The sequence below is a fragment of the Microcebus murinus genome, chromosome 3, assembly GCF_040939455.1.
Source record: "Microcebus murinus isolate Inina chromosome 3, M.murinus_Inina_mat1.0, whole genome shotgun sequence".
NCBI lineage: Eukaryota > Metazoa > Chordata > Mammalia > Primates > Cheirogaleidae > Microcebus > Microcebus murinus.
Window position 1 is genome coordinate 236,370 of NC_134106.1, and position 11,823 is coordinate 248,192.

Below are 11,823 nucleotides of genomic sequence, written 5' to 3' on the forward strand. Positions count from 1 at the left end.
ACACCTGTAATCCTAGCACTTTGGGAGGCCGAGGCGGGAGGATCGCTCAAGGCCAGGAGTTGGAGACCAGCCTGAGCAAGAGCGAGACCCCATCTCTACTAAAAATAGAAATTAATTGGCCAACTAAAAATATATATATATAGAAAAAATTAGCCGGGCGTGGTGGTGCATGCCTGTAGTCCCAGCTACTCAGGAGGCTGAGGCAGGAGGATCGCTTGAGCCCAGGAGTCTGAGGTTGCTGTGAGCGAGGCTGACGCCACGGCACTCACTCTAGCCTGGGCAACAGGGTGAGACTCTGTCTCAAAAATAAATAAATAAAAAAAAAATTCTAATTATCCCTTACAGAAGTTCTTAGGCTTTCAGTTTCATTTGTTTACACCTTTTCCACTCTGTGGCGCTCTGTGCCGTGGTCTCGGCAGAGCTGCCCGTCTGCGCCCCAGCGCTGAGCGCGAGAGAGGTAAGGAGTCACGTGGAAGACAGTGCGTTATAACAAACGCCTCGTTTATTCCTGTGTTATTTACAGTATTTACATATTGCACGACAGCTGGAGAACTGTTTCACAGTTGTACGGAGGACAAACGCGATTCGCCTGGAGATACTCACGGATTTGCACTCTACTGTCTCCAAAACACGCCTGAACTTTTCTTTTTTTTTTTTTTTTTAAATTTTCATGCCATTTCAAATTAAACTCTGGGAATTTAATTGTAAAAGTAATATAAAATATCAAATCATACTGTATGCTATATGAAAATATAGTTTCAGATTCTGCCTATATGTCTAAAGAAATATTCTTTGTGACTTCACCTAATCAGGGAAATGGAATAGTCTCTGTACGTTATAGCACTGCACATCGAATGCACAGTGTTCTCTCATTTTCTAGAACAGTGGCAGGTATCACTGTCGAGTTTGCTGATTACCGAATATATATCTGCAAACAGCGTCGACAACATACAAAACTCAAAGGAACTATGGAAGTCTGCAAAAATAAATCTCTTGTTGAGGAGGGAGTGTGTTTATAAAGATAGTAGCTGTTTCCCTGCTGGTTTCCAAGGCACTTCTCGTGGTTCCTGTGTGCTGCTGCTTCACTCCCGCACTGCGCTGCTCACTGCTGGAAAGAAACACATCGGGTTCACACAGCTGTTCACACTTACCAATTCTAGAAGGCCTGTCAGTCATAGGACAGAACATTCGTAAACATAAGGGATCTCAGTGTGCAGGTGTATTTCTCTGTGTTCTCAAAAGTGTGGCCTCTTTTATTTTGTGTGACTTAGTATGTAGCTACCACATGTCTGCTATGCTAAAGGACTGGAAACCATAAATACATGTGCATGCTTACTAAAGTTTAAGGAATAGTGCTTCGTCTTGCGTCTGCTGTCAGAATCCTCAGCGATCCAGTCCACGACAGTTTAGAATTTGCGGCAGTCTGAGCTGAGAAATCGATGGGTTGCCTTACACCTCAGTGCTCACGGGCTTGGCAAAGCTAATAATTTAATCAAGACCAGACACTTGTTTCTAGCCTTCCATGGTAGACTATCTAGGCCATTGGCATGCTATTTATTTTTAAAAGAATGATAAACTTCTAGGTTACTAAGATTAGGCTGCATGTGATCAACTAAACTAGGTGCTCACTACTCAAAACTACATTTCTTTGAGAATGTTCCAGAACTCAGGCTTCTTATTTAACCGACCCGTGAGTCCAGACAGCCGAGCAAGCATGTCTGACTGTTAGGGAGGGTTGCTGCGAATGTGAGTTCCTTTCGGTCCCTAAGCTTCAGAATGGGACAGGGACGGATTTGCTGTGAGGTCACAGGTGCAGGACCCCTCCCTGCAGGAGCCCTGCTGTTGTCAGACTCTCGGCCTTCAGAAAGATGAGGTAATGTGTGGTGTAGGGAGAGGGGTCTCTTCTGCAGCCTCGCCTGCTAAGTACAGAGAAGGCCTGGGATGCACCTGTGCCGTGGTAACGAGCCAGTTCAGGGCAAGGCTCGAAATCATTACAGCTAACAGGAAGGAGTGTTGGTGTTTTAAGCTCTGCCCATTTCTTGGCTGTCAAGCAGGTGCCCTGTTGGGAACCTGAGCAGGTGCCTCAATCCTGTTGCCTTTCCTGTGTTTCTTCACCCAGCCAGACTCTGATTTGGTGTGTAGGGCGGGGAAGTGATGGGAAGGGCAGAGGTGCGGAGTATCAAGGCCACGGCAGCCGGCCCGCCAGGACCACGTGCCTCCCAGCTCTCCTGGGCTGTGCCCACGGGAGACCCAGTGCTGTAGGACCGGCGGCATCGATTCCACCCGAGGGTTTAAGCACCACTGATGATGACCTCACTCCAGGTCACCTGCACCAGCTCACCTGTTCTCCCTGCTTGTAAGTAAATGGAAGTTTTTTCTAAGCATGTGCCTGGTTTATCTCTGTAAACAAGGGTGATTTAACGGTAAAGATGAGCAAGCAGGGTGTTAATGAAAACAACATTCTCATCTCCCCTGGCATATCGCTTTGGGTGACATGCAGAAATATGCATCCGTTCATTGATTTAAAAAGGAAAGCATTTTCTGCGAGCCACAGAGGCAGCGGGTGAGAAACGGTATCGGAATGAGACGAGGGACAGACTGCCGCCACCTCCTCCAGAGAGAAGTGTGGCAGGACGTGCCGGGTGCAGTCCCACGGTCCCCTCCTGATGCCATTCCTCCTGTTGCTGCGGCAACTGGCTCAGGACGTGCCGGGACCCACCGTGCCTCACCCAGCGTCGGTGCCTATCCGCGCGCACGTCTGCGTGGGACAGCGCGCCGCTCTCCTGCGTGAGACAGGGAGCCACGGGGGAGCGGCCGTGTTCCCGGTGCTAAGCTTTTCTGGGCGGCTGGCCAGCCTGGGGGCACAGGCACCCGTGGGCAGGAGGCAGGTCTTGCTCGTGGCGCAGCCCAGCATGCGGTGATGCGTGAACGGCAAGTGTGCAGTCGGTGACGGTGAAGTCTGTCTCGCTGTCTACAGTGACTGGAATCTGTGGCGTCTGCATCAGGAAGATGAAGCCCTGCCCTCCAGTGTGGCCGCTGCGTGTGCAGCTGACGGATGGCCACACGTCACTCCGCCCTCGGGAGGCCAAGGCGCGGCGTCCAGCCCGCAAGCTGCTGATGCATTTGCGCTTTCACCCTTGGAGGTTATGCAAGAACAGCACTGACAGAAGCATGCAAAGAGGGTCACTGTTCTTAACGGGCTTATCGGCATGGTGACAGACCCCACCTCACACGCCGACCAGGTGTTATGAATGTTTGCAGGGACACGGGTAGTCATGTATAGTCATGTACTTGCTGTGCGTGTTGATCAGTGAGTGAGAGCTAATGGGATAGGCGTGGTTTCGAGAGTGTGCCTGGTTAGTGCCTTTAGTCACGTGCGGAAATTGGTGAGCTGGCGGGCTGTGTTTCAGAGTGACACGCAGGACCGGGTCACCACGTGGATGGCGTGCGGCACTGCCCAAGGTGCGGTGGCCAGGCCAGTAGGCAGCACCTGTTGCTTATGGCCAGCGTTTTGAGATGATCTGCGTGTTGTGTCAACGTTACTCAAAAGTAGAGCTATCAGCCAAAGGATGTTTCTGAGCCCCCGTGATTCTTTCGTGTCCCAAATGGGACTCTGATGTCCAGGGTGTGCCCCCCGGCGGGTCTGTGTATGGCTCACCTTGCCCTCCGTGCACACGGGGCTGACGGCCAGCCGGGTGAGAAGCCGGGCGCATCTTTTATAGTCTGCAGCGGAAACAAGGCACAGGCTTTTGTCAGTCACTTGAACAACACTGAAACACAGTCTTTTTTTGCAAGATGTTAACTGCTAAGGCCATTTATTTCTTTAAATATTCTGAATTCCCTGGGAGCAATATGGGAGGCTGTCATGTGAAATCATGGGTTCTCCGAGTTGTTGGCTTAATAATTTATGGTACTTGAAGGGCTTTGGCGTCACGTGGCAGCAGTTGGATGATGTAATTGGCGGCTGTGGGGGGGCAGATGCAGAACGGCGGGCACAGCCATGCCTGGCTGCCCCTTCCTCCCTCAGTGGCTGTCAGAGCTTCGCTTCCTGGGAGAGAGTCTTTCCACATCCTTGTGCTACTTAACTTTAAGGTCACTGCAGACTGAGCCCCGACCTGAATCGACTATGACACAGAGACACCTGCATTAAAATTCCAAAGACAGTGGGCAGTAAGTCAGGTAGCGGAGCAGAGACCTGGACTGGGTGAGGGAGGAGGCCACACCGTCCCCTGTCTCTGCACGTAGACCGCAGCATTCCCTGTCTGCACGCAGACTGCTCGGTCCCCTGTCTCTGCACGCAGACCGCACCGTCCCGTCTCTGCACGCGGACCGCTCCGTCCCCTGTCTCTGCACGCAGACTGCTCGGTCCCCTGTCTCTGCACCCAGACCGCACCGTCCCATCTCTGCACGAGGACCCCTCCGTCCCCTGTCTCTGCACGCAGACCACTCCGTCCTCTGTCTCTGCACGCGGACCGAACTGTCCCGTCTCTGCACGTGGGCCGCTCCGTCCAGTCTCTGCACGCGGACCGCTCCGTCCCTTGTCTCTGCACACGGACCGAACTGTCCCGTCTCTGCACGCGGACTACTCCGTCCCGTCTCTGCACGCAGACCCTTCGTCCCCTGTCTCTGCACGCAGACCCTTCGTCCCCTGTCTCTGCATGCAGACCCTCCGTCCCGTCTCTGCACGCAGACTGCTGTCCCCTGTCTCTGCACGCGGACCCCTCCGTCCCGTGTCTGCATGCAGACCGCTCCGTCCCCTGTCTCTGCACGCAGACCGCACCGTCCCCTGTCTCTGCACGCAGACTGCTGTCCCCTGTCTCTGCATGTGGACCCCTCCGTCCCCTGTGTCTGCATGCAGACCACTCCGTCCCGTCTCTGCACGCAGACCACACCGTCCTGTCTCTGCACGCAGACTGCTGTCCCCTGTCTCTGCACGCAGACCGCACCGTCCCCTGTCTCTGCACGCAGACCGCTCCGTCCCGTCTCTGCACGCAGACCGCTCCGTCCCCTGTCTCTGCACGCAGACCCTCCGTCCCCTGTCTCTGCACGCAGACCGCTCTGTCCCGTCTCTGCACGCAGACCGCTCTGTCCCGTCTCTGCACGCAGACTGCACCGTCCCCTGTCTCTGCACGCAGACCCTCCGTCCCCTGTCTCTGCACGCAGACCCTCCGTCCCCTGTCTCTGCACGCAGACCGCTCTGTCCCCTGTCTCTGCACGCAGACCGCTCTGTCCCCTGTCTCTGCACGCAGACCGCTCTGTCCCCTGTCTCTGCACGCAGACTGCTGTCCCGTCTCTGCACACAGACTGCTGTCCCCTGTCTCTGCACGCAGACTGCACCGTCCCGTCTCTGCACGCAGACTGCTGTCCCCTGTCTCTGCATGCAGACTGCACCGTCCCGTGTCTGCACACGGACTGCTGTCCCCTGTCTCTGCATGCAGACCGCTCCGTCCCCTGTCTCTGAAGGCCCCTCTCCACTGTTCAGACAGGTGCTTCCCCAGAGAAAGTAAGTGAGGAGGTTTAATGACTGCGGCCATAAGAGAATTCCCTCAGGATGAGGTTCTTTGGAAAGCTGCAGTAGCTTATAAATTACTAGAGCTTATTTCTGAAGAACAGCAAAATCCTTGAAGGACTTGAAAATGGCAGAGCTCATAATGAAAATCTGAATGAATGAGCAGATCAACAATAAATGTGCATAATATGTTAGATACATAGCATAACTGTACTTCCAAAATTATACCTTCTAAATATTTAGAGCACATCTTGTCTGGGTTCAAAGGGAAAACATATCTGACTCCTGGCGGCTGGGTTGTCTGAATTCCTGGCTTCACTGCTCCTCTTCCTAGGTGGCACTGTGCTTTCTAGAATGTGTTTTCCCAGAGAGATCACACGTCATGGCCGTCAGAGTGTGTGAGTCAAGGGCTGACCTCATCAACGAGCAGGTCACGTGCAGCACGTCGGGGACCCCGCTGAGCAGCCGCCCTGTGCAACCCCAGGGTCAGAGACGCCCCCGGAGCCCTGGTGTGACGCACAGGTCTGGGGACCTTGTTACAGTGCAGAGTCTGCAGCCGTCCGGGCGAGGCTTAGCTCCGCATTTCGGCAAGCTCCCTGTGGGGCCACACTTGGAGTGAGAAGGCGCAAAGCTCCTTCAGCTCTGACATTCCAGGTTCCAGGGGTGTCCTTGATGCAGCCTGAGGCAGCACCGAAGTGGTCCGGCTTCTGCCCTGCAGCTCTCGGTGGGCTGAGAAGAGGCGGAAACCGCCTGAGGAGCCAGGATCTCCACGCACAGGCCTGTCGGCTTTCCTCCCGCCCCCGGTGGCCCAGGGTGGGCTGTGACCAGGAGTCTGGTGTCAGCATCTGAGCAAAAGGCGGTAGCGGCTGCGGGCGTGGACCTTCCTCCTAGCTGCGATGCTGGCATCTGTGTGGCAGTCTGCCTCCTCACCCAGAGGTTAAAAAATGAGATGTGACGACCCGAAGGCCACTTCCAAGTTTAGGGTCTATGATCCTATCATTGTAAGACAATATTTAATATAAAATAAATGCACATGTAAGCAATAAAAATGACAGGGTTCTCTGGCCCCAGGAAGCAGGTTAATAGTTCTCAAACACAAGGTGATTCCATCTCAAAAGAAGAACACGGAGCCACAGCGTCCCGTGTCCATGTGGCATGGACGTGGGGTGGGGTAGGGTGAGAACTATAAAGACCAGACTCCACAGGGAGTGTGTGCTGGCCTCGGGGCTCGGACGGTACGGCTAAGAGCATGGCCAGAGGGGCCGAGCCTCGTGCCCAGGTCCCCCGGCTTGAGGGCAGCTCTGTATTTCCGAACTGGAGATGAAGCCAGCCAAAAAAAAAAAAAACAGAATTTTGAAATAGCAATAAAATTCCTGGGTGATGAGGTTATAATGACTGATGGAAAAAAAGTCGCTGGAGGGAGCTCCACTGGAAAGGTGCAGGCCAACCTGATTCTTCCTACCGCAGAGTGAGCCCCGGGCAGCTCCTAGCGTTTGTTTGATTGTCACCGCTGAGCGCTGAGCGGAGGCAAACAGGGCGCCTTGCCAGGGTCGAGGAACAAAAGGAGAGTGTGAATGAATGGAAGAGCTCGGTGGCCCATCTCAAAAAAGTTGACGTTCCAGTGACTGCAAGCACTTTTCAGCTTGGCGTTGGCTGATGCAGAGGTTGGTCATCTTCTTCAGCGTCAGGCCAGCTGCACCGCTGAGGAGCGGGCTCCAGCTAGCCTGAGTTACGGGGCCTGCCTGGTGACACAGAGGGGCTGACGGCCACTGTCTACACCGCGCTCGCTCATACCTGTCACAGAGAGCTCTGAAGCTGCTACTTACATGCGGGGACGGTGCAGTCTCTGGTGTTGTGGTAAAGCCTGTGGAAGTGTTTGCTGCACTTGGGACTGAAGTACAGAGGGCCTGCAGTGGGCGGGGGGAGACAGAGCATGAAGGCTCGCGCGGCCGGGGAGCCCAGGGAGAGGCGAGGGAGGAGTATAACACTTACCTGTAAGGTGTTTCAAGAACTTGTCCTTCATCCTCAGGTCTCGAGGAACAATTTCTGTTTCAGGGAAAAGAAATTATCATATTATCTGAATGACGCATTTTTTAAAAAAATGTGATCTTAAGTGAACGTTGAAGAAAATTTACGGGAAATCTGCGTTAGCCATATTGCCCTGCACCAAAAACACCGGAGTGGGGGCACCGTGGTGTTGGATGGGGCACATCATAATCGGGGCCTTATTTTTCTCCAGATGGTATTAACTGCTCATAAAGCGCCAATATTACCTTTCTGTCCTCTGCCACTAGGGTAGAGACAGAGCCCATAAAGTTACAAGGTGGAGAATGGATTTTTGGAAAAAACAAACAAACAAAACAGGTTAGTCTAGTAAATCCCTTTCAGACACTTTCATTTTGAAGAGCTTGGGAATTAAAACTCACCACGTTTCAGAGCTCTAGAAAGGAAACCTGACCCTTCAACCCCACCCCCACCCCCCAGCCCCAACACTGTCAGGGAACGTTACTCTTTCTAGAGAGACACTCAGAACAAGGAGTAAATGCCTCTGAGACCACCTGTGAGCAAGGCTGGCTGTGTAAATGAATGGAAACACGCGTCCCATTCACGCCTGGGGCGTGAGACACAGCTCCCAGTTCTCCGCACAGCGAACCAGCAAGCATCAGTCTCTGATTTCAGCCTTCGGTTTTGCTTTTCTCCGGCAATCCGCAGGCACTTCGCACTCCCCGGCTGTGGCTCTGGCGGTGCCACCTTTGTTCCGCCTTCTGGGCCTCCGCGGAGGGGGCGCTGCGAGCGCATCTTACCCTGGGGAGGTGGCGCGTCGCCCTAGTGCCGGTCCTCATTCACTCCCAACTTTAGCTGGTCTATAGAAAATTGACCTTATCATATCTGACCCAATTGTGTCAGGAAAGCATTAAAGGCTTCCATGCTTTCCTGGGAAATTCCCCCTGGGGCAGCACTCTGGGAAAGGCCTCTTCTCCGGGGGCTCTGGGACACGTCTTTCTCAGTTCCGCGCGGAAATCAGTGACCTGGGCAACAGCCAGCTCGCACGTGCCAGAGGCAGACTGGGATGGCTTATCTGCGCGGAGCCTTTGCGGAGACACCCTATTGCTACTCTTTTTCTTTAAAAAGAAATTCTCCTTAAAAAAAAATGATCGAAATGGATTTCTCTTTTTGAAACGTGCTTCTGGAAGACGCGTCTCCTTCGCGCACATGCCCCGCACTCACCGACTCTCTGCTCCTCCGGCGAAGGGAAGTCCAGGACGTGCCCGCGGCCCGGGGCGCAGAGCTGCCCGCCGAGCAGCCGCAGCCGCGCGTGCTCCCCGGCCTGGTGCTGCTTGAGCTCCTGGGCGATCTCCACGAGCAGCCGCAGCAGCGCCCGCCCGTCCGCCGGCTCCCCGGGCTCCGCGCGCGCCCGGCCGGGCCCCGCCGCCGGCAGCAGCAGCAGCAGCAGCCCCAGGAGGAGGGGGCGCCCGGGTGAGCGCATCGTCCGCTCGGGTCCCAGGCTGGCGGGGAGGGCGAGGGGCCGGAGAGAAAGTCAGCGGCGGCCGAGGGCAGCCACACCCGCTCGGGCCGCGGCCGCCGGGACCCGGACCCCAAGGAGGGCGCCCCGCGCGGCCCCGGTCACCGCAGGTGAGGGCGACGGCGGCGGAGGTGCCCGCTGAGGTCCCGGCACGGTGAGCGCAGCAGGCGGAGCCGAGAGGAGCCCCCGCCCCGCCCCCCGGGCGCCCCCGCTCGCCCCTAACTTTCGCCCAGATGGCATCGTCCCCGGAGCCCCGCGGTGCCCGGCCTCAGCGCAACTTTCTGTAACCTTTGGAAGCCGCGCGGCGCCCGGGCGGCTGCTTCTCCGCCCGGGGCGGACGTTTGGAGGGGTCGGGCCTGCACACCCACCCCTCTCCGAGAAAGCAGCGCCGCGCGCCCCGCCGGGCTGCTGCGCTCAAGTTCCCAGCGTTGCCTTTGTGCGGTGGTCGCCCCAGCCGGCTCCGAGTCCCCGAAACCCGCCCAGGAGCCCCGGAGCAGTACCCTGGCTCCTGCCGCCCGCCGTGCCGGGTTCTGGAATCCCGGGCCAGCACCTGCCCGCGCCTCCCACGGCCATCTGCGCGTCGGAGCCGGCCGGTTACCTGCGTCCTCGCCCGGGAGCCGCGGTGGCGTCCGGCCGTCTGTCCGCGCGTCCGCCCCGGCGTCTGTCCCCGCGCCCGGCCACGCGCGCCCCGCTACTCCATGCCCCGCAGCGCCTGGCTCGCAGAGCGCACGGGACGCGGGGACGCGGTGACTTGGCGGCTCCCAGCGCTGGACCGCGGCCGCCCCGGGGTGCGCCGGCTCCGAGTCCCGCCTCGGACCTCGGGGCGCTTCTTATCCCCGCGCCCGCCGACGTCAGGCGGGTCCCCGAGGGCTCCGAGCGCGCCTTTAATTAGCAGCCTCAGAAGTGCCCGTACCCCGGTGCGGATCTTCGTCAGACACCCCCGGCCCCCGCCCCACCCCGCGGTCTCCTCCCCGTCTCCCCTCCCCCGTCCGCTTCCACCCCGCCGCCTCCCTCCTCCCCACGCCCGCGCTCGCGTCTCCTCCTCCCCTCCCCGCTCCCCTCCCCCGCCCGCCCCTGCCCCCTCCCTCGGTCTATTTCCCTTCGTTCCTGTCACTTGTGACAGGATGAGAAGAAACGCCTTTACCAGGAACCCGGCTCTGTTTTTGTCTAAATGTAGATCTTGGGCTATTAAAAAAGGAGCTGCCTGGTTGCGTCGACATTTAATAAGTCAATTAGAGTCTCTCCGTTTTGGGGGGATCCGCCGGCGTCCTGGGGCCGCCCTGGGGACCCCGAGCGGCCGCAGCGCCCAAGCCCGGGTCCCCGGCGGGGCGGCCCAGCGGGCGGGGCTGGGCGAGCGGGAGGGCGGGCGCCCGGGAGCCCCGGTGGTGCGCAGCCGGCCGGGCGGCGGGGCAGGACCCGCGCCCCTCGCTAGACCCCCGCGCGGGGACCAGCCGGGACAGCGCCGCCCGCGCGCCGGGCTGTCTCCAAACTGAGCGGTCCGGCCAGCCGGGGCCCTGCGCCCCTGGCTCGGAGACGCCCGCAGGAGGGCACTCGACTGCAGGGCTGGTCTCTGGGAAAGTTTGGTTCCTGGGATGTAGCCAGGCACATTTGCGAAGAGTTCGACAATTTGCTTCCTTTAATTTTGTTTTTTTTCTTGTAAAATGTATTATCAATCAATTGCGCACTTTCCCCTTTTGTCGGCGCTTTCTGAGCAAGAGCTGGACGCCCTCCAAGTCGGCGATCCGATGGCGAAAGGCGTTGCAAGTGCAGCACCAGAGGCGAGAGCCTGGCGAGCATTGAAGCCGCCACCACCAAGGCGCCCTTGCACGATGGCAGCGCGAAGGCACGTGCGCCCGCTCCCAGCCCGGGTCTGCGGGGACCCTCTCGGGAACCCTCCGTCTTCCTCTCCATCTTCCTCTCCACCGCCACGCTCCCCACCCTCCCGCCACTGGTCTGTTTCCTCGGGAAGAAAGTGTGAGGCAGGTGGGGTGGGCAGGGGGCAGAGACGGGGTGTCAGCCCGCCCTCCTTGGGGTCTGGTTATCTGCTCCGTTTGAGAGCAAATGGTTTGATTTCGCAGAAGGTTTTTTTTTGTCCGCCAAGCAATATGACCGAGATGTGAACGTTTCTGCTAAAATACACTCAGGAAAAGTAAAATTTCACGTCAAACAGATTTAGGCAGATAAAATGAGGGATTTCTCCTTTCTCCCTTTGCAAGCACAAGAAGAAACGTTAGTCCCTCCTGCAAGAGCGACGCCTGCTGATAACGGCCTCCCTGCGCCCCCGCCCGGCCGCAGTTCCCACCCAGGTAAGAGAAACCCGCGAAGATTTTATTTTTGTAAAATAGTTTGGTGTAAAATAGTCTTTGGGAAAAAATCTTAGTATGGTGAAAAAAAAAAAAGGAAAAGAAGAAATTAGCCTGATCACACATTACTTTAAATTTCCATGGACTCTCTTACAATACTATTTTAAGAGTTATTATTCAATACTATTTTATTTTGCAAAATCAAAAGCTACATTTTTTCCCTTAAAAAATACCAGTAGGTTCTGCCCTGCCACCCCCCTATGCAAATTCTACAAACCAAGGCAGCCTTGCTAGTATTATAATCAATGTCATCCTTTTTTATTTTGCAGTTTTTAGTGGGACGGACAAATGGATTCGTTGAGCGACCTTCCCGCCACGGGGCTGTGCGGGGTCCCTCTGCCCAGCCGGAGACGCTGGCGTGAACAAGGCCACAGAGCTGGTGCCTGGCTGGCATCTGGGTTCATGAAAGCTGGCAATTAAGGGTCGGA

General features: G+C 56.6%; 1 protein-coding gene across 2 annotated transcripts; it reads right to left on the bottom strand.

Moving 5' to 3' along the window:
• Positions 1 to 476: 476 nt before the first annotated feature.
• On the bottom strand, positions 477 to 9,967 carry ALKAL2 (ALK and LTK ligand 2). 2 transcript variants are annotated; one of them, XM_076000509.1, is made up of 6 exons: positions 9,631 to 9,967; positions 8,738 to 9,015; positions 7,502 to 7,555; positions 7,336 to 7,416; positions 3,659 to 3,723; positions 477 to 1,105 (listed from the first exon to the last, which is right to left on the bottom strand). In XM_076000509.1, exons 2-6 carry the CDS (start codon positions 8,994 to 8,996, stop codon positions 1,103 to 1,105), a joined length of 462 nt encoding a protein of 153 aa, XP_075856624.1. In that variant the 5' UTR covers positions 8,997 to 9,015; positions 9,631 to 9,967; the 3' UTR covers positions 477 to 1,102. The 2 variants fall into 2 exon arrangements, with proteins under 2 accessions (XP_075856624.1, XP_075856623.1); XM_076000508.1 differs by having other exon boundaries at positions 479 to 1,108.
• Between the last annotated feature and the right edge of the window lie 1,856 nt (positions 9,968 to 11,823).

Coding starts and splice junctions, on each gene's coding strand:
- ALKAL2 (XM_076000508.1), bottom strand. CDS start 8,996: ATGCGCTCACCCGGGCGCCCCCTCCTCCTGGGGCTGCTGCTGCTGCTG. Junction 7,417..7,501: donor GTTCTTGAAACACCTTACAG/GTAAGTGTTATA, acceptor CGCCCACTGCAG/GCCCTCTGTACTTCAGTCCC. Junction 3,724..7,335: donor AGACTGCACCGTCCCCGCAT/GTAAGTAGCAGC, acceptor TTTCCGCTGCAG/ACTATAAAAGATGCGCCCGG.